At 38.2% G+C, this 22,253-nt stretch overlaps 1 protein-coding gene across 6 annotated transcripts in view; it reads left to right on the forward strand.

The window, feature by feature from the left end:
* Nucleotides 1-22,232, forward strand: part of nfixb (nuclear factor I/Xb) — a 511,053-nt gene extending 488,821 nt beyond the window's left edge. For all 6 annotated transcript variants that reach the window (XM_062037120.1, XM_062037119.1, XM_062037121.1 and 3 more), the window contains one exon: nt 17,988-22,232. In XM_062037120.1, the coding sequence (XP_061893104.1) occupies nt 17,988-18,002 (15 nt within the window). In that variant the 3' untranslated portion in view covers nt 18,003-22,232. The remainder of the gene's footprint in view (nt 1-17,987) is intronic.
* The last annotated feature ends 21 nt before the right edge of the window (nt 22,233-22,253 follow it).

Raw genomic sequence — 22,253 nt, forward strand, 5'->3', positions numbered from 1 at the left:
AAAAGTACCCGTCTGCCACACCCTAAGATTTTTTGTTAGAATAAAGCCAATAATGCAATTTTTTCTGGTCCCCTTTATTTAGAAAAGTATCGAAATAATATTGGTATCAGGACAACACCAGTCACTAAAATATCATGCAAAAGCGCGGATTCCAACCATTGAAATACGTTGTACAGTTCAAGACTTACGGTAATTTGAAAACATCACTGCACATCATAATGGCAGCTACACTAGTTATTAAAGTTATTTGGGAATGTCCGGCGGGCCAGATTGAAAAGCTTAACGGGCCGCATGTGGCCCCCGGGCCTTAATTTGCCCAGGTCTGCTTTAGCCCTATAATACACCTCACAAACTCATTAAACGTGTTAAATTATCAAATTTAGGAACTCACTATGAAAAAAAAAGTCAAAAAATTTAACCAAATATCTGCGGGGATCCACTGTTTCCAGTATATATCAGCCCCTCCGCGATCGTGCCAATGCACGCTAATTCAAACTATCCCTGCCACTTATGTACGGCCTCGCAACTTTGTCCAAACCTCACATAATTTTTGCCGACCAAAGTTGCCTCTGAGCGTGTTTGTCCACTGTCTCGTCAAAACCTGCGTTTGTGTCTTGTGTAGACAAAGCAGGAAAGGCAGACGTGTAACAAAGTGTCAACTTTTTATTTTTTTTTAAACATTTCTTTATTGGCTTTTTACAGACATACATTGACAAAAGTAAACACAAATACATCAAATGCGCACACACACACACGCCTACACAGTATATATATATATATATATATATATATATATATATATATATATATATATATATATATATATATATATATATATATATATATATATATATATATATACAGTACAGGCCAAAAGTTTGGACACACCTACTCATTCAACGCGTTTTCTTTATTTTCATGACTATTGTAGATTGTCACTGAAGGCATCAAAACTATGAATGAACACATGTGGAGTTATGTACTCAACAAAAAAAGGTGAAATAACGGAAAACACGTTTTATATTCTAGTTTCTTCAAAATAGCCACCCTTTGCTCTGATTACTGCTTTGCACACTCTTGGCATTCTCTCGATGAGCTTCAGGAGTTAGTCACCTGAAATGGTTTTCAGGGTTGATTAGTGGAATTTCTTGCACAGGTGATTACTCGCTCGCATAATTACTTTAAGAAAAGACCACAGTATTTGTACACATGTGCAATTTTATTGTCAGAATGTCATGCAGGAAGTTTTTTTAAGCCTTTTACTTTATTTATTTGCACAAAACTTGGTAAAAGTGTTATCTAAAGTTATTTCAGGCTGTATTTTGGAGTGAAATTTGCCAGCGAGCACACCAGTCGGAGTCTCCTCACTCATTTTTGTACAGACGTATGCATTGCTCTGATATCTTACCGTATAGCGGTCAAGATTAAAAAAATAAAATTGTACGGTCCAAATAAATTTCATGATTAATTCAAGTGTGTTCATGGTTGTGCGATCATTTTTTATGATTAATCGCATGAGTGAACTCGTTCATTTTACGGTCCTATTAAAATCAATCACCCTCAAAACTTTTGCCGCAGTTTTCTGAAAAAGGCATTTTAGATACAGTATATGTACAAAACCAGTGAAGTTGGCACGTTGTGTAAATGGTAAATAAAAACAGAATGATTTGCAAATCCTTTTCAACCTATATTCTAATGAATAGACTGCAAAGACAAGATACTTAACGTTCAAACTGGAAAACTTTGTTATTTTTGGCAAATATTCGCTCATTTGGAATTTGATGCCTGCAATATGTTTCAAAAAAGTTGGCACAAGTGGCAAAAAAGATTGAGATAGGTTGAGGAATGCTCATCAAACACTTATTTGGAACATCCCACAGGTGAACAGGCTAATTGGGAACAGGTGGGTGCCATGATTGGGTATAAAAGCAGCTTCCATGAAATGCTCAGTCATTCACAAACAAGGATGGGGCGAGGGTCACCACTTTGTGAACAAATGCGTGAGAAAATCGTCCAACAGTTTAAGAACAACATTTCTCAAAGAGCTATTGCAAGGAATTTAGGGATTTCACCATCTACGGTCTGTAATATTATCAAAAAGTTCAGAGAACCTGGAGAAACCGACATTAAATGCCCGTGACCGTCAATCCCTCAGGCGGTACTGCATCAAAAAGCGACATCAATGTGTAAAGGATATCACCACATGGGCTCAGGAACACTTCAGAAAACCACTGTCAGTAACTACAGTTGGTCGCTACATCTGTAAGTGCAAGTTAAAACTCTACTATGCAAAGCGAAAGCCATTTTTCAACAACACCCAGAAACGCCCCGGCTTCGCTGGGCCGTGCTCATCTAAGATGGACTGATGCAAAGTGGAAAAGTGTTCTGTGGTCTGACGAGTCCACATTTTAAATTGTTTTTGTAAACAGTGGACGTTGTGTCGTGTCCTCCGGACCAAAGGAAAATAACCATCCAGACTGTTATAGGCGCAAAGTTGAAAAGCCAGCATGTGTGATGGTATGGGGGTGTATTAGTGCTCAAGGCATGGGTAACTTACACATCTGTGAAGGCACCATTAATGCTGAAAGGTACATAGAGGTTTTGGAGCAACATATGTTGCCATCCAAGCAACGTCTTTTTCATGGACGCCCCTGCTTATTTCAGCAAGACAATGCCAAGCAACGTGTTACAACAGCGTGGCTTCATAGTAAAAGAGTGCGGGTACTAGACTGGCCTGCCTGTAGTCCAGACCTGTCTCCCATTGAAAATGCGTGGCGCAATATGAAGCCTAAAATACCAAAAGGGAGACCCCCGGACTGTTGAACAACTTAAGCTGTACATCAAGCAAGAATGGGAAATAATTCCACCTGAAAAGTTTAAAAAATTGGTCTCCTCAGTTCCAAAACGTTTACTGAGTGTTGTTAAAAGGAAAGGCCATGTAACACAGTGGTAAAAATGCCCCTGTGCCAACTTTTTTACAATGTGTTGCTGCCATTAAATTCTAAGTTAATGATTATTTGCCAAAAAAAAAAATACTTTTCTCAGTTCGAATATTAAATATCTTGAATATAAGTTGACAAGGATTTACAAATCATTGTATTCTGTTTTTATTTACCATTTACACAACATGCCAACTTCACTGGTTTTGTACTAATGAAGAGTGAAACCTCGTACAAGGTGGAATCTGTATTTCCTCCATTAGCACTTGCACTATACCTCATGCTACCATACATGTGTGTATTTTACTGTACACGTCTGGCTAACCATATGTGTAACAACTGTGTATTTGGCAACAGGCACTCTCCTGCTGCCTCTTTCATTCCCTTCTCTAATCTTGATTTGTTATCATCATACCGTGCGTGCGCACACACACACACACACACACACACACACACACACACACACACACACACACACACACACACACACACACACACTTCGTTCATTGCTTTAGTCTTTCTTGCTTCATTGTTCTGTTGTATATAATAATATCTTCTCTCCCTCTGTCTACTGTATTACTTTGTCCCTCTGTCACCTTCTTGCTTCTACTACTTTTTTCCTCGTTCATACCTCCCCGATTACCAGCACTTTTCTCATTAGTACCCAATCACACCCGCCCGGAGCCAACTCGGCTCGCCTCCTCAACACATGGAAGTCATTCGAATGCTCTCTGCTGATCCCTCCCCAAGTTTCTCTGCCCGCCATAGTTTCACTCTTTACTTTTCCCTGTTCTTTTTCACTTTTTATTGCCTTTGCTTTGTTTTCTTATTCCGTTCTGAATCTCCTTCCCTCCGCTGCATTCTAAAATTTGTGTTTATCTTTTCGCCCTGAAATACATATCTTAAATGCAGAACGTTTTTTTTTTTTTTAATCCCCGCTAGTTACACACACACACACTGATCGGACGTTTTCAGGCTGATTTAAGCCCAGCATAAAATCTGCATTTATTTTCACGAATAAGGCATGAGTTGAGGTTCTCTCAGGTTTGGTAAAGGTACTAAATTAGATATCCCACGGCTCTTTACACGAGTGTTAATTTCGTTGACTAATCTTTTTTGTCTTCTTCATCAACTACAAACTATTTTCCCCTGATGAAAATGAGATAATAACTACCGTATTTTTCGGACTATAAGTCACAGTTTTTTTCATAGTTTGGCCGGGGGTGCGACTTATACTCAGGAGCGACTTATGTGTGAAATTATTAACACATTACCGTAAAATATCAAATAATATTATTTAGCTCATTCACGTAAGAGACTAGACGTATAAGATTTTATGGGATTTAGCGATTAGGAGTGACAGATTGTTTGGTAAACGTATAGCATGTTCTATATGTTATAGTTATTTGAATGACTCTTACCATAATATGTTACGTTAACATACCAGGCACGTTCTCAGTTGGTTATTTACAGTGTTGGGTTAGTTACTGAAAACCAGTAACTAGTTACAATTACTAGTTACTTTATTTCAAAAGTAACTCAGTTACTTACACCAAAAAGTAATGCGTTACTGTGAAAAGTAACTATTTAGTTACTTCTTTTTTTCCCCTTTTTTTTAAGGCTCCCATTAATGCCCTTTTAGCCTTCATTTCAGTACTGTTATTGCACTGGAGAATAATACAATGTGTTGATCAACTTGACATGCATTTGCATCACTGAACTCAAAAAGCAATGCGGTCTACATATAACACACAAACAATGTGGTCTACATACAACACACAAACAATGTGGTCTACATACAACACACAAACAATGTGGTCTACATACAACACACAAACAATGTGGTCTACATACAACACACAAAGACAAAGATATGTTTCAAAGGGCCAATTTATTTCAGGCCAGAAAAAATTTACAAAACTATTTTAAATAGCTGCAACATAATGGCACTTTAACTTTAACTCTAAGTAGATAGGATCTTTGATCCAAGACACAACTTACATTTAACTAAAATGTTATTTTCTTTGTGCTCGACAAAAGAAAAGTATTGAGAATGTCTCCATGTTAAAAAACTCGACTTCTGGCTTCACCATGATGTCTTGTTAGTTGTTATGAGAGTAGCGTATGTGTGTGTGTGTGGCCCTTTAAGATATGACAACATGTGAGGTGAGTGACGTCAGTGAGTGAGTGGGCGAGAGAGGTGAGGGAGCGGCGACAGTGAGTGCGTGCAGGTGTTCTAGCTTGGTGGATGGCTGCGTCCAATAAAGTCACAAAGTTGCAACAAACCGCCGGTCTCGTCATTCACCCTCAGCTGTAAAGACCCTCTTCCGGGTAAAGTGAAGGTTGTTAGCCCCTGCGGGGAGGCGTGCTTTCCCCCACACACAGAAAGCACGCCTCTTATTTTCCACCGGAGCGCTCCAATAAAACACACTCAGATCTTCTGTTTCTAGCCGATACTACATAAAAATAACGTAAAATAACGCAGTAACGCATCATGCAGTAACAGTAACTGAGTTACTGCATATAAAAAATAACGCGTTAGATTTCTAGTTACCGCCGAAACTAACGGTGTTACAGTAACGCGTTACTAAGTAACGCGTTAGTCCCAACACTGGTTATTTATGCCTCATTAATACATTTCCCCAAAAAATGCGACTTATACTCCAGTGCGACTTATATATGTTTTTCCCTTCTTTATTATGCATTTTTGGCCGGTGCGACTTATACTCCGGAGCAACTTATAGTCCAAAAAATACGGTAATCGAAACAAATGCATGTTGACTAAAACAATGACAAAATTAACTGACATTTAGTTAACGAATAAAAATTAGACGACAATGTTGACAAAAAAGATATCCAATCATATTTAATCTTGTCTTGTAAATGGGTGGGACAAGTTTGGAATGTATACAATCACAACTTTTGAAAAGCGTACGAATGAAAGTTAGTTAAAAAGGTGGGCAAATAGAATCTTTTTCCTTGTGAGATAAGAAGTTTGATATCTCACCTTCAAAACAAAAATGTATGGATGTTCCACATCGTAATATGTGTACACCTGGGAGTAGGGTTGTCCCGATACCAATATTTTGGTACCAAAATGTGATCCGATACTTTTCAAAATAAAGGGGACCACAAAAACATTTAATTTTTGGTTACCGTATTTTTCGGACTATAAGTCGCTCCGGAGTATAAGTCGCACCGGCCGAAAATGCATAATAAAGAAGGAAAAAAAACATATATAAGTCGCACTGGAGTATAAGTCGCATTTTTTGGGGACATTTATTTGATAAAACCCAACACCAAGAATAGACATTTGAAAGGCAATTTAAAATAAATAAAGAATAGCGAACAACAGGCTGAATAAGTGTACGTTATATGACGCATAAATAACAAACTGAGAACGTGCCTGGTATGTTAACGTAACATATTATGGTAAGAGTCATTCAAATAACTATAACATATAGAACATGCTATACGTTTACCAAACAATCTGTCACTCCTAATCGCTAAATCCCATGAAATCTTATACGTCTAGTCTCTTACGTGAATGAGCTAAATAATATTATTTAATATTTTACGCTAATGTGTTAATAATTTCACACATAAGTCGCTCCTGAGTATAAGTCGCACCCCCGGCCAAACTATTAAAAAAACTGTGACTTATAGTCTGAAAAATACGGTAACTGCCATATTTTTCGGACCATAAGGCTCAGTTAAAATCCTTCACTTTCTCAAAAAATAGACGATGTGCCTTATAACCCGGTGCACCTAATGTACGTATTAATTTTGGTTGTGCTTACCAAGCTCGAAGCAATTTTATTTGGTACATGGTGTAATGATAACTGTGACCAGTAGATGGCAGTCACACATAAGAGATACATGTAGCCTGCAGGTTGACGCCTGTTGTTCAATAAATTACTCTAGCAAGCACTTTGATGTTTTATTGAGAATATGGAACATTACATGCGTCGCTCAAAAATCTGTCAAACTTTTAGTACGACTTTTGTAAGCTATGCACCGCTTGATGGATTGTCGGAGCATTACGCCTACCATAGTCAGGCGTACTGTGCTTCAACATACGAGTATTATTATAGTGTGTGTATAAGGACCCCAAAATGGCACCTACTAGGAGACATATTATCTGGCGTTTTGTTTCGCAATATTATACAAAACCAACTTTGCTTACCTATTGGTACCTGCTGATGCGTATTTTGGATCTGCATAAGTCCTGAAAATTTGCGCACAACCGCCAATGTAGTCTGCGCCGTAGCCAATTAGCTCCTTCTTTTCCTCTATCTTCTTGTTGTGAGGCATTCATCCTCCGCTGTTGCCATTTCTAATACAAAGTAGCGTACAGTTCTAACTTATATCCGTCAGTAGGTTCGCTATGGAAGCGCTAAAAACTACAACAAAGATGACGGGGAGAAGACGCTGTCGAAGTGGAGGCACGTAAATAAGACCGCCCACAAAACGGTGCATCCTGAAAGAGATGGTCAGAAAGCGGCTTGAATATTATCTGTAAAACATAATCTATGCAACATTTTGACCAAAGAACCACCATTACATGTTATGTAGACCACAAGATAGTGTTTTAAATGTAGAAAAAAAAAATACATATAATATGACTCCTTTAATGTGCCTTGTAATCCGGTGCACTTTTTGTATAAAAATAGACCTGGATAGACACACTCATCGGCAGTGCGCCTTATAATGGGGTTCGCCCTATGGTCCAAAAAATACGGTACATCAATACCGACCATAAGATAATTCTACTTTTGTGTTAAACAAATGCTTTGCAGGTACTTTATTTAAAGTTGCTTTCAAATGAACTTAAAAGAGGCCTTATCTTCTATACTTTATATATTAGTCGACTCCTCAAAAGATTATGACTAAAACTAAATTAAAAACTGCTGTCCGAATCAACACGGTTTTTACGCATGGGTCTAGATTAGAACAAAGCAACTCCAGACTGTGGCGGCCGTCTGCCTCGACTGGTGAGGTTGCAATAGAATGACAAAGGTAAAAATGGCAGACAGGAACATGATTGATGGATTAAAGGAGGGATCAGATAGCAATAATTGTATCAATAATGCTAATTAACACTAACGATGGAGGTCTTGGAAATGAGAAGATGTAACGAACAAGAGGAAACAAGCTCAGTGCATCATGGGAGATCACTGCACAGCCATGATGTAGTCATTGTCAAAGGAAGTACGCTATTAACTTGTAATAGAACATACCGGACTCATTGTGAATGTCCTTCATAGTCGATATCATTTTAAAATAATACTTCATTAAAAGACTGTTTTGTTGTTATATATACGCTCGCAGTAGTTTGCAAATGAAACAGGACTGTCAAAGCTAACTTGATTAATCACAAATAAATCGTCACATTATTCATGTATAATGCATATTAACTTCTTTTGACCGCGAGGAGACTCCGACTGGTGTGCTGGGTGGCAAATGTTGCTTCAAAATTCACCAAGATAAAACATTTCTCATTTTTGAGCAAATGAATGACATTAGAGTGCGACATTTAAAACATTTTCCTTTATGACATTCTGACAAAAAAAAAATGCATTTGTGTCATAATATTGGGTATTTAAAAAAAAAAATATTTGATTATGCAAGCAAGTAAATAAGTTTGATTATTCGTGATTGCTGAAAAATGTATTGTTTGATAGCACTCAAATAAAATAAGTTCATAAGGATGCAGAGACGGAAGACAGTGTGCAAGTTTAAAAAATATATATATATAATAATACAAATACAACTAGTGCAGCTCGGGAATGCACTCAAAGCAAAAAAAAACAGTGCACACAAAAACAAAATTAGTACAAAAGGGAAGAAACATGAGGCATAGGAAGCACAGGGAACACTCTGCAGCAAAGCACAAAGATCCATCCAGAGGACAGGGCTTGGATATAAAGCCTCCTGATTGGCAACCAGGAACAGGTGTGTCCTGGTTGTCAATCAGGTAGAGGTGACAAATCCAGCTCTCAGACTTAAAAAAAGGTGGCAAAAGGAGACAACAGAAAGTGGAACTGAAAATAAGACCGCTGAGAAGGAAATAATACAAAACACAGGAACACAAATAAACATTTCATGACAAATACATCTAATATCAAACATGTTTTAATTCTCCATCTGTTTGTACATCTTGCCAATAAATGTTCATTACAATGAAGGTTGAATAATTCCCAGAGCAACTGTGTTGTGTTCACACCATCCACAAGACTGGGCTGCAGGGGACCTCTAGTGGCAAAATGAATATTACCAGAAAAAGGCAAGGAAGGTACATTTATAAGACACAAAACAACCCCAGGATGTGTATTTACTCCTGGCAACTAGACATGACGTCATGGGCAGTTGATGATGAATTTGAAGACGGGGTTTAAGGGCGGAGGGGGGCGGTTTAAAGAAAGAAGGCTGGTCAGCCCCCTGCTGGCAAGGATCTATTCGAGGAAGTTGGCATCTGTGTAGTTGTGTATGCTGAGTCAAGGCAGAGTGCATATTCATGGACAGTTTAAGGCAGTAGTCCGTAATAACTGTTGGTTGAAAAGAAACATTGCATACTAATGGACTAAAGGACTAAAATTAGCTCTAGAGAGGGGCTTCACTGTTCCAAGCTCTGCCCTGCATTTGACTTTTAGTCATGTCAGTTTTTGGAGGATGTCTAAAACCATGCTCCTCATAAAATTCAAGAAAAACCCACTGAACCCCACGTGAGCGAGCACTTGGCAACGGAGGCAAGGAAAAACTCCCTCTAGAAAAGTAACCTCTAACAGGCTCTGTGGGATAGCCGTCCGTCACGACCAGTTGGGTTGAGAAGATAAAGAGACAGAATTTAGGAGTTTAGCAACCGGGGGTGGGACGAGAGAACAATGGCCACTCAAGCAACCCAAGAGTACGCCGGGGCATATTAGCATGGTCAAGTTGTGTTGGGATAGTGCCCGTGGGAGTGGGCACACTGAAAAGGGGAGGAGGACGGTGTATTCATGCAACCTCTTACTCGTAGTCTGGCCAAAACAAAAGGCTTCTTCCCTGGGGGCTGAGAATAGTTTCCAAGGCTAGACTTCTAGAATGTTGGTACATGGTGCCAACTCAAGCAGGCTAAGCATGGCAGACAACAACACCCATGGTCACCAGTCTGCGCCGAGTTGCTGTTAAGTGCTACAAACCTTTTTTTCTCGGGGCCCTAGAAAATTGTCAAACATTTGTTGTTGTATTTTTTGGTGGCGCCCAAATCAGAAACCATTCAGCATTCCACGCGATTTGCACAAAGGAAGAATAACATACCATTTGTGTTGATCAATCACTCAAATCATGGTAATCCCCCAAAGGTCCATTGGACCGATCTACCTTTAATTCAGGCCCCTTCTACACTAAACCTGCTAAGGTTATCCAGGGTAAATCCTACCTAACCTTATCCTTGTCCACACACACACACACAATGGTCATTTAAGACCCCCTCCTCCCCTCCGTCAGCCGGCGCAACGTGACCTAATACGCATGCGCGGAAAATGCTTACGTCATAGTCACCTCCAGTGTAGCTTTGTGTGCAAGTTCTTCAATGTAACTTATCTGAACAATATCCAGTGTTGTGGTATTTCAATTAACTGGAATCCAGCGTGCTGTGGGGCCCTATTGTAGTGAATCACGCCTGAGCCATCATAAATTAATCAAATCTTTAAAAAACACGTAAAAGTACACAATGTGACAAAGAACATTTTACAACAATCAATCTCGGGATCTAGATATCTGGTCAGGACACTCACTCTTTTGCCTTCACCTTCATTGTCCATTCCTTTTTGGTGACTTCATATACTCTGGACCTAGACGTTGAGTCCGCGACATACATGGCGGACAATAACTGATACAGTCTGCTTGGCCAGTCCAAAAGCATTCGCCGTTTTCCGTAGTCTTCCCTCAACGGCCAGGTAATACAAAGCACATGCTACCTTTTTTATCACATCCACGGGAGCCCACATTCTCGTTGACTCTCATTCGACAAATGGACAAAGTTTTTCGGTAAGTAGAATCACAGCTGACCTGGACTTTCGAAAGTTCTCTTGCAGTCTGAGAAGTGTTGTATCCCAAATAGCTGCAATCGCTTTCTCTTAAGGCAGGGGTGTCCAAACTTTTTCCACTGAGGGCCGCACACGGAAAAATTAAAGCATGTGGGGGCCATTTTGATATTTTTCATTTTCAAACCATAACAAAATATATGGATTTTTTATTTATTTTACCCTTAGGGGTCCCGGAGACCATAAAGGGTCTCAGTCATTAAAATGTTAAAAATAAGTCAGATTATTATTATTTTTTAATTATTTAACGTTTACAGTAAATCTCTATATCAACTTCAAGTTGATATAAAGTAATACAAATTTAAAAAAAATGTTTTATGGCTTTTCTGTCAAAAACAACTTAGTTTTTTTAGAGTAAAACTGAAATATGCAGTATTTAGTAATTAGAGCCCTAAAAGATCAATAATACAGGACACCATTGATTTTAATTATTTCATATTTTTGAGTAATCACAGTGAAAAGATAAATAAAAAATCACTAAATGTATTTGGGATCCAAAAGGTGCCCCACTCATAAAGTGATACATTTTCATTAGGTTTTTCTTTTACTTTCAACACTTAAGTTACGAGATCAACTTCAGATATATCTGTCGATTTTATGCTGGAACTATTATTTTGTTTGTTTTATGCGCTTTTGTCAAAGAAAACTTTGATGTTTTTGTATGGCTACAACACAATACATGCAATATTTACCACATAAAACATTTTAAAGTGAAATATTTGAAGTAATTGGAGCCCTGAAAATAATTCATTATAACATGGATTTTTTGTCATTATTTTTTTTTTTTTGAGCAATGGCAAAAAAAGAAAAATGAAGAAAGACAAAAGAAAAAAAAACAGCCTGCATGGCAGCTTTTGTGTCAACATTGCAACTTTTTTCTCGTTAGATTTCACCTCATTCCACTTTTTTTAATGTTCTTTTTTATTTTTACAATAGTATTTCCAGAATGTGTGGCGGGCCGGTAAACAATTAGCTGCGGGCCCCAAATGGCCCCCGGGCCGCACTTTGGACACCCCTGTCTTAAAGTATTCATGTGTGATTTCCACAAGCGTCCGTACAGACGGAAACACGGGCATGTCTGGATGAGTCGCCTCCATATTTCCAGTGGTTAGCTCCGAGTTACGAAACCGCGCGTTCTTTCTGACGTCGCATCCTGTGTGGGCCGCGGTCTTTCTGGCGTCACTTCCTCTCCGAACTCACTTTGTAAACGATCAATGAGTCCATACAAAGCTAAGAGCCAGAGATTGAAGAAATATGCGGCGCACTTAAACGATAGTTTAGTGTGGCTGAAACGGGGCTTGGGCTAAATAATTATTCGTTTAAGGCAGGGGTGTCCAAACTTTTTCCACTGAGGGCCGCACACGGAAAAAATAAAGCATGCGGGGGCCATTTTGATATTTTTCATTTTCAAACCATAACAAAATATATGGATTTTTTTTTTTAACCGTTAGGGCTCCCGGGGACCATAAAGGGTCTAAGTCAGGGGTGTCCAAACTTTTTCCACTGAGGGCCGCACACTGAAAAATCAAAGCAAGCAGGGGCCATTTTGATATTTTTTATTTAAAAAACCAATACAATATATGTATAAAAAATATACATTTAGGCCTCCACTCAAGCTTGATCCCGGGTACCCCAAAGGGTTTTGGTCAAAAAAATATTAAAAATGTGTCATTATTCAGTATTATTATTTTTATTATTATTCAAGTTTTAAATCTCTAGATAAACATTAGGTCTATCTGTCAATATAACGTTTTTAAAGATTTAAGTTGTATGCTCTTTTTGTCAAAGAAAACCCAGTTTTTTATGGAAAAACACAAAATATGCAATATTTTCACCCAATAACATTTTTAAGTGGAATATTTGACATTATATAATAATTGGAGCCTTAAAAAGGTCAATAACTCATAACACCATTGATTTTAATTCATTATTATTTTTTGAGCAATGACACTTAAAAACAAATCACACTAACATTATTGGGTATCCAAAAGGGTCCTACTCATTAAAGTGTTAAAAAATAAATTATACATTTTTTTTACTGTTTACTTTTAACACAATAATCTCAATAATCTCAACTTCAGATCTATCCGCCAATTATAAATTTTATTGTTTTTTATGTTTTTTGTTTGTTTGTTTGAGCCCCTTCTTTAAAAAAAACAGCTCAGTTTTTTATATGGCAAACACAAAATATACAAAATTTTCCCCAAAAAATATCTCAAAGTGGAATATTTAATGTGACGTAACTGGAGCTTTGGATAGGTCAATAATTCATAATGACATTGATTTTGATTCATTATTATTTTTTAAAGAAAGAAACAGCCTGCATGGCAGCTTTGTGTTATTAGAGTAAACATTGCAACATTTTCTTTTTACATTTAACCTGTTTGCTCTTTTATACCATTTATTATGTTTTTAATTTTTTCCAATCGTATTTTTAAAATGTGCCGTGGGGCCGTTAAAAAAATGACCTGCGGGCCGCAAATGGCCCCCGTGCCGCACTTTGGACACCCCTGGTCTAAGGGGTTATCCGGCTTAGTGTAGACATAGCCTCAAGAGACAAAAAAACTAAATCGGTGTTGTGGATAAAAAGGCCAACCATCCTCAACAACCAGGAAGTTCAACCATTTGTGCACGATACTGTATGTGACATCACAGTGACTGAATTTGCAGTCATCCAGGGACACAAAACCAACAAATGGACTGAGCACAAGCCACACTAGTAGTTTGGATCTATGTCAGTCTCATGGTCAAACCACAGAGGTCCCAATCATGCATCGGGACGACGATTCTCAACGTCCCTAAAATAGATTAGAAAAACATTGGCGCTTTGACTTGTGACATAATTTGTGACCGGTGGGCGCAGCTGGATTATTGCGGTCCTGCCCAATCAAGTCAGGAAGGCTTGGTTATTACTGCAGAAGTCCCGTTTATTTATAAAGCGCCGGTTGCGAAGTTATCTTTACACATGGACCGCACACCTCATATTTTGGAGAAAACTAACCGAACTACTACTTTTCTCGCCAAGTAGCAAACAGATGAATCTGAAAATTTGCATCCATCTTGATATTATAACTCAGCAGGGATGTTAATCACGACATCCCACCTACTTTTATAGCAGTGAGCCGTCGCGTAAAACACTTCAGCTCTTAAAAATACATCAGAGTAATAACACTTAAAAAAGACCGACAACACCTTTGGGAAAATCTAGTTAACACAAGATTTAATTATTTTGTTTTGTCTTCAAATGAATTTGGAGGGATTTAAGACCCTTAGTGCAGTAAGACACCCCAGGGGGCTTTTAAGGTTATTTGCATCCACTTTGGGTGAGCTGTGAAATTCCGTACAGATGTTCATGGTCCCCAAAAGATACATCATTCTGACTTTTTCAAACATAATTTGCCTGTAATGCCAAAAACATGAAGTTAGCATATTTCCTACACACAAGAAATAATGGGATGTCATCGTTGTCAGTGTTTATTTGCCTCGTCAAGGATTGAAAATAAAGTGATTTATCACACACAAACACTGTTATCTTATGCCACATTAATTCTTCATTTTATTAGACATTTCCCATCATCCCCTACTAGGGTTGTACGGTATACCGGTACTAGTATAGTATTGCGGTACTAATGAAGCAAAAACAGTACTATACTCTGTTTGAAAAGTACCAGTTCTGTCTGTCTGTGTTGGCCCTGCGATGAGGTGGCGATTTGTCCAGGGTGTACCCCGCCTACCGCCCGAATGCAGCTCCAGCACCCCCCGCGACCCCGAAATGATGGACAAGCGGTAGAAAATAGATGGATAGATGGATGGGTTCCCAATTTTTTATTTTTAACGGGCATGACGTCATGACATTGCTTGATTTACGGGCAGATGTTCGGCAGCGCACAATCACAGAGTACTTACAAGCAGACACAGTGTGTAGACCGAAAAGGGAGAATGGACGCATTTTGGCCTAAAAAATAGAGATAAAGGTGAAGTTTAGGGCTGCAACAACTAATCGATTAAATCGATTAAAAACGATTATTAAAATAGTTGCCAATTTAGTCGTCGATTAGTTGTCCAGGGTGTACCCCGCCTTCCGCCCGATTGTAGCTGAGATAGGCTCCAGCGCCCCCGCGACCCCGAAGGGAATAAGCGGTAGAAAATGGATGGATGGATGGATAGTTGGATCTATGCTACGCGCAGAGTTTTTTTTAATTTATTTATTTTGTATTTACATTTTTTATTTTTTATTATTTTATTTTTTTAATAAACCTTTATTTATAAACTGCAACATTTACAAACAGCTGAGAAACAATAATCAAAATAAGTATGGTGCCAGTATGCTGTTTTTTTTCAATAAAATACTGGAAAGGATAGAAATGTAGTTTGTCTCTTTATCCGATTATTAATCTAAGTAATAATCGACAGATTAATCGATTATCAAATTAATCGTTAGTTGCAGCCCTAGTGAAGTTATAACACTGAAACGCCCACAGGAAGAGGTGCTTTAAGACAAGGCTAGCTCGCTAGCAGCGAACATCCATCCGCAGTCGGCAGTGTTTTAGCTACCGTATTTTTCGGACTATAAGTCACAGTTTTTTTCATAGTTTGGCCGGGGGTGCGACTTATACTCAGGAGCGACTTATGTGTGAAATTATTAACACATTAGCGTAAAATATCAAATAATATTATTTAGCTCATTCACGTAAGAGACTAGACGTATAAGATTTCATGGGATTTAGCGATTAAGAGTGACAGATTGTTTGGTAAACGTATAGCATGTTCTATATGTTATAGTTACTTCAATGACTCTTACCATAATATGTTACGTTAACATACCAGGCACGTTCTCAGTTGGTTATTTATGCCTCATATAACGTACACTTATTCAGCCTGTTGTTCACTATTCTTTATTTATTTTAAATTGCCTTTCAAATGTCTATTCTTGGTGTTGGGTTTTATCAATTAAATTTCCCCAAAAAATGTGACTTATACTCCAGTGCTACTTATACATGTTTTTTTTTCTTCTTTATTATGCATTTTCGGCAGGTGCGACTTATACTCCGGAGCGACTTATACTCCGGAGCGACTTATAGTCCGAAAAATACGGTACTTCTAAATCACTAATCCTCGTCTCCATTGTGTTGAATAAAGTATCATCCCTGCAGGACGAGGAATAGCTAAACATGCTTCCCTACACACCGTAGGAGGATACAATTGCTCACCGGCGTCACCGCTAACAAAAGCTAGTGCACCTGAATGTAAACAAACGCCATGGGTAGATCTACACCTGGTAATGATACCAAGTACAAGAGCTTATCTAGTCGATACTACTATAACTAAATCTATATTTTTTATTGTCACAGAATATTTTTCCTTTTTTTAAAATGTATATTATGTTTACAAACTCAGTAAATACGTCCCTGAACACATGAGGACTTTGGAATATGACCAAAGATCCTGTAACTACTTGGTATCGGATCGATACCTAAATTTGTGGTATCATCCAAAACTAATGTTAAGTATCCAAACAACAGAAGAATAACTATAACTTTAACTTAATAAGTGATTATTACATTTTAACAGAAGTGTAGATAGAACATGTTGAAACGGAAAAGACCCAGATATTAACAGTAAATCAGGTGGCCATTTGCGGCCCGCAGGTAATGTTTTAACGGCCCCACGGCACATTCTAAAAATAGGATGAAAACAAAAATAAAAAACATAAAAAGTGGTATAAAAGATCAAACAGGTGAAATGTAACAAGAAAATATTGCATTATTTACTCTAATAACACAAAGCTGCCATGCAGGCTGTTTCTTTCTTTAAAAAATAATAATGAATCAAAATCAATGTCATTATGAATTATTGACCTATTCAAGGCTCCATTTACTTCACGTTAAATATTCCACTTTGAGATATTTTGGGGGGAAAATGTTGCATATTTTTGGTTGCCATTTAAAAAACAAAGTTTTTTTAAAGAAGGGCCTAAAACGAACAAACAAAAAACCATAAAGAACAATTACACCTATAATTGACGGATAGATCTGAAGTTGATCTTGAAGCTATTGTGGTCAAAGTTTAAAAAAAAATGTTGGATTTATTTTTTTAAACTTTACTGAGCAGCACCCTTTCGGATCCCCAATAATTTTGGTGGGACTTTTTTTTTTTTAAGTGTCATTGCTCAAAAAAATAATGAATTAAAATCAATGTTGTTATGAGTTATTGACCTTTTTAAGACTCCAATTATTATATAATCTCAAATATTCCACTTTAAAATTTTATTGTGGGAAAATATTGCATATTTTTGTGTTTTTTTCCATAAAAAAACACGGTTTTCCTTGACAAAAATGGCATACAACTTAAATCTTTAAAAGCGTTTTATTGACAGATAGACCTAATGTTGATCTAGAGATTTAAACCTTGAATAATAATAATACTAAATAATGACACATTTGTAATATTTTTTTGACCAAAACCTTTTGGGGTCCCCGGGATAAAGTCTGAGTGGAGGCCTAAATGTATCTTTTTATACATATATTGTATTGGTTTTTAAAATAAAAAATATCAAAATGGCCCCCGCTTGCTTTGATTTTTCAGTGTGCGGCCCTCAGTGGAAAAAGTTTGGACACCCCTGCAGTAAATGAACAAGTGGGTTAATAATCCATTTTTACAGCTTGTCCTTTATAATTTTGACAAAATAATAGAATGAGAAATGACACAATATGTTACTGCATACGTCCGCAGACTAATTAGGAGCCAGAGACATGGTTCGCGCACAGAGGCATATTTAGCGCGATGTAAAGGTTCGTAAACTCAAAAAGTTGCAAATAGAGGCGTTCGTAAATTGAGGTTCCACCGTCGTAGAAATCTTAGTTATTTGATTTGCTTCTATCTTCCCGTATGTACAGTGTTTTTATTCAACCCTCAACAACACCAACTAAACCCTGCTTCCCTGTTTTCTTTTCTCTTCCAGTCTTGGTTCCTCTGACAAGATCTGTGTGCAAACCAGCAACAGGAATTCTTTCTTTACAATCAGAAATAGATGATAATTGTCCTCCAATCACAACACAGTACAGCGACGGGCCATCACAGCGTATCTCACCTACCCTTTAGCCAAAACCCGGCGAATCAGCGCAGGAAAATTCAGCAGCACTCAGAGGAATTCTGGACTCATCGTAATCAGTCAGAGGAAGTAGCCATACGGAGCAAAGAACGCTCGGTGGGAAGATGACGGCATGGACAAGAGGAGGGCAGGAGAGCGAAGGGTAAGGTGACGAATGCTTGTCGGAGGGATGTCTCCTGAAAACATCAGCACAACATGACAGCGGCGCAGGACAAGCCTGAGGACAAGAACTTGGCTACACAGCTGTCCAACCAACATTTGAGCAGAGCCCACAATGAAATATAGATTTCCAGTGAAAGCCGCGGTCCAGGCTCCACCCAAAACCAGTCAACGTTTCCCTCCCAGAACGAAACGTTGGCTCGATAAAGGTCCCTTCCGCTAAAGAGACGCCATGCCAAAATATCGCTTGTAGGCTAGCACTTACAGGCTCAATCAATTACCAGGAATCCTATCGATGTGCACTAATTGCCTACGAGGCATGGAGAGTCAACCGCGAGTTGGCACAAGAGACCTGTCACGCGTCTCCCCCAAAGTCGAGACCCACCGCTCTCGCATCTCACACTTTGGTAACAGGAAGTCCGGTCAGACAAAATCTGTGCCATGAACGCAGCATTTTGTGACATGAATTTCTCGAAAGGTGCGCTCGCAAAGGAAGCCCAGTGAGGCGTCACCGCCCCGTTTGGTTGGCGGTGCAAAGCAACTCTGTCAAACACCAACGTAGATAGCAGCTACCCACCCTCCTCCCCTCTTGTAAAGTCGGCGATTGCGTCTGGTATCTTGTGCATGTTCTCTTATTTGACTTCCTTTTGGATTTGTACTATTTTATAATTGTTTTATATTTGAATGACAGCACCTTATGAGGAAATACAGTAGGACGTTGCAAGGTGGTTTAGCGAAGCCCACGGTCACGTGTGGAGGACGGAGAAGAAAACAATTCAAACATTTCGGGGAAACTTTGCTTCTGAAGAAGATCGATTTGCGTTCAAAGGATTGGCAATGATAACAGTGGGCGTGCCAGCAGCTGGGGCGCGCTCCGATTGGTCGGTGAAGCCAGTTTGTTCCAATATTTTTACCCCATTAGAAACGTAAAGAAGCTTTCGTTTATTCACGCCCTTATTGGTCAGTGCCAAACACACAGGGTTCATAGAGCTTTGGGTATTTGTTATCCTTTTGATTTGATTACAACCTGGGATGGGCATTTGACTTAGTTCCAATCAATAAATTGTCCATACGACACGTTGGACTGGTCGCCAGCCAATCACAGGCCACCGATAAACAAACAACCATTCAATTGTTTACCACAGTGGAACCCGTTTGAGTTCACCCCGTCAATGTCCGCAGCAAGTTCTGTTCCAACCTCTTCTGAATATTGCCCCCCAAAAAACTACCAAGACAAACATAGTCCACAGAATTTGGGACACAAAAGGGTAAATTCGATGAAAAATCGGCCTGTTTATGTTGACAAGTGTTATAGTTAAGCGTGTATGTATCGAATGGTATCGGCTTGTGTCTAAATTATTATATTTTATTTTATTTTATTTAGTTAAGCCCTTTACAAAAAGTAAACATGGTGGGCTATGAGGAGCTACTCAACAGCTAAGCACACAAGTTAGACATGCGTAATAAGTGCTTTTAATTTAACTATTGCAGTCGAAAGCATGACTTTTGGCAATATAAACAAGTATCAAATCATTAATGTTGTATATTACTTACAGATACAAAGTCTCCAAGGGAAAAATAAGTATCGTAGAAATTATCCAGTAACAAACATGTGCGCATCTCTCAATTTACATTAATTTAATGAATTAATGTGACCCCTTGGTGTCGCCAAAAACAAATTAATACTACACTTTAAAAATCATACATTTAGTGTTTTTATACCCACTATTGTTTTCTGTTTGACTAATTTCACCTTGAACAAGACGCTACTAACATTCCGCACTACAAATGATAAAAAGCATTAACTATGATCCGTGCTGATATCGTATCAGATTAATATCTGTATCGGCCAATACCCAAGGCTCCGGTGCGATATTGTATCGTAAGTGAAAAAGCATGGCAGTATCAACATGGTTTCTATACCAGAGCATGTATGCCTTTTTATAAAAAGTACTTTGCAAACGTTTGTTTCCTAGCATAATTGAGGGTCGTTCCATTCGTTAAAACTTGCTAGAATTTTATAATTCAGCAGTTCTCAACACAAACCCCCCATAATTTGCTCTGTAGCTAGCGCCACCAGTTTCACAGTATCGGCCAATACCCAAGGATCCGGTGCGATATCGTATCGGAAGTGGAAAAAGTTGCATCGAGACACCCTGGTGGTAGTATTGATGTCATCATCATTGCTACCGTCTTCATTAAAACTTCTGACTTCCTGCTCAGTGCAAAGTCAGCTTCAGAATAAAAGCATGGCAGTATCAACATGGTTTCTATACCAGAGCATGTATGCCTTTTTATAAAAAGTACTTTGCAAACGTTTGTTTCCTAGCATAATTGAGGGTCGTTCCATTCATTAAAACTTGCTAAAATTGTATAATTCAGCAGTTCTCAACACAAACCCCCCCATAATTTGCTCTGTAGCTAGCGCCACCAGTTTCACGGTTCGTCACAAAATTTGGTGGAACTCATCATGTTAGAACTCATGTTACAAAATAAAACGGAATCGGCCATTTTGGTTTGGAACGGCCAATTTGGGAGAAAAACCAGGGGTTGAACTTTGACTTTGACCAAATGAGCCCAAATTTAAATCACGGACACTAGACAGATACTGTAAAACTTCTTACTTCCTGTTCAGTGCAAAGTAAGCTTCGAAATAAAAGCATGACCGTGTCAACATGGTTTCTATACCAGAGCAACTGGCTAAATGCGTTTTTTATAAAAAAATTATTTAGATTTGCGTGTATACAAAAGACATGATCATAGTTTCTGTCATGCCGACGAAAGTATGCCAACTTAAGCGGGTTCCACTGCATTGCCTTTTGTTAATCGTCTTTCGAACACGAACAAGTCGAGTGTGAATCAACAGCCGAGAAGTGTAGTCCATTCTTACCTTAATTTCTACAAAGCAATATTTAAACATATTTCAGCAGTTGATCAACAACGCCCGTCCCTTTTTCCAACGCATTATCAGAATTTGTCATCTGTCACACTTTGAACGCGTTCGAATCCTTACGTTTTGACCCCCAAAAAGCTGTATGAACCCTGCAAACGTAAGGGCGGCAACTGCAAACTCGAAGGTTTAGACAATCAAAAGAAGGAGTATTTCCCGGGAACCGCTTGAGTGGAGAACAGTCAACCATGTGGAGCATGGCTGAGTCTGTGTGGTCAGCGAAACGGAAAAGAAGGGAAAAGGTTGCTGAATACGGGAAAGTTGTTCTTTTTCTGTCTCCATTTAAAAAAAAAAAAATTAAAAGTTTACCTGTTGTTTACACTCCCAGACGGACCGCTGCTCCAAGAGCGGAGGGAACCACGCTGCGGAGCAAAATAAATATGTGACATATCGGTCTGTTTTCAGTCGCCCGTTTTTTTTAAAGCTTAAAGAAAAATGGTAAATGATGGTAATCTCAGCCTTTTTTATTGGTTTTATCGATGAGCCCTTACTGATTAAAAATGCACTAAAACAATCACGCCAGCCAACCTTTTTTTAAATTTATTTTATCTGTGTTGACGCCATACCTGTCAACGCTCCCGTATTTCGTTCCTACATTTTTCCCCGTGTTTAAACTCCCAAAAATAGAATTTTATAGGACTCATATAATCAGTTCTTTTAATTTGACTTTCCTTGTAATATTCCCTTTTTTTTTTGTATTAAATGACTTTTCTATTTAATCAAAAAAAATCTTAATACTGCAACTTTTCTTAAGATATTTGACTTTTTAAATGTTTGGGTAGAATTTTATTAAACAAAACCAGTTTTCTTTTAAGTAATTTTGACATTTATCAGAGCTGTTTTTCAATTTTATGGAGAAATTTACTTTTTTTGCACCCAATATTATTACATTATTTTGAATGGGGAATAGATTCTGAATCAAATAGTTCACCCCGAAGAATCGAATGAAAATCATGTGGTGCCCAAAGACACACAGCCCTAAAATAAACATATATATATATATATAT

This window comes from Entelurus aequoreus, linkage group LG25 (genome assembly GCF_033978785.1).
Source record: "Entelurus aequoreus isolate RoL-2023_Sb linkage group LG25, RoL_Eaeq_v1.1, whole genome shotgun sequence".
Classification (NCBI taxonomy): Eukaryota; Metazoa; Chordata; class Actinopteri; order Syngnathiformes; family Syngnathidae; genus Entelurus; species Entelurus aequoreus.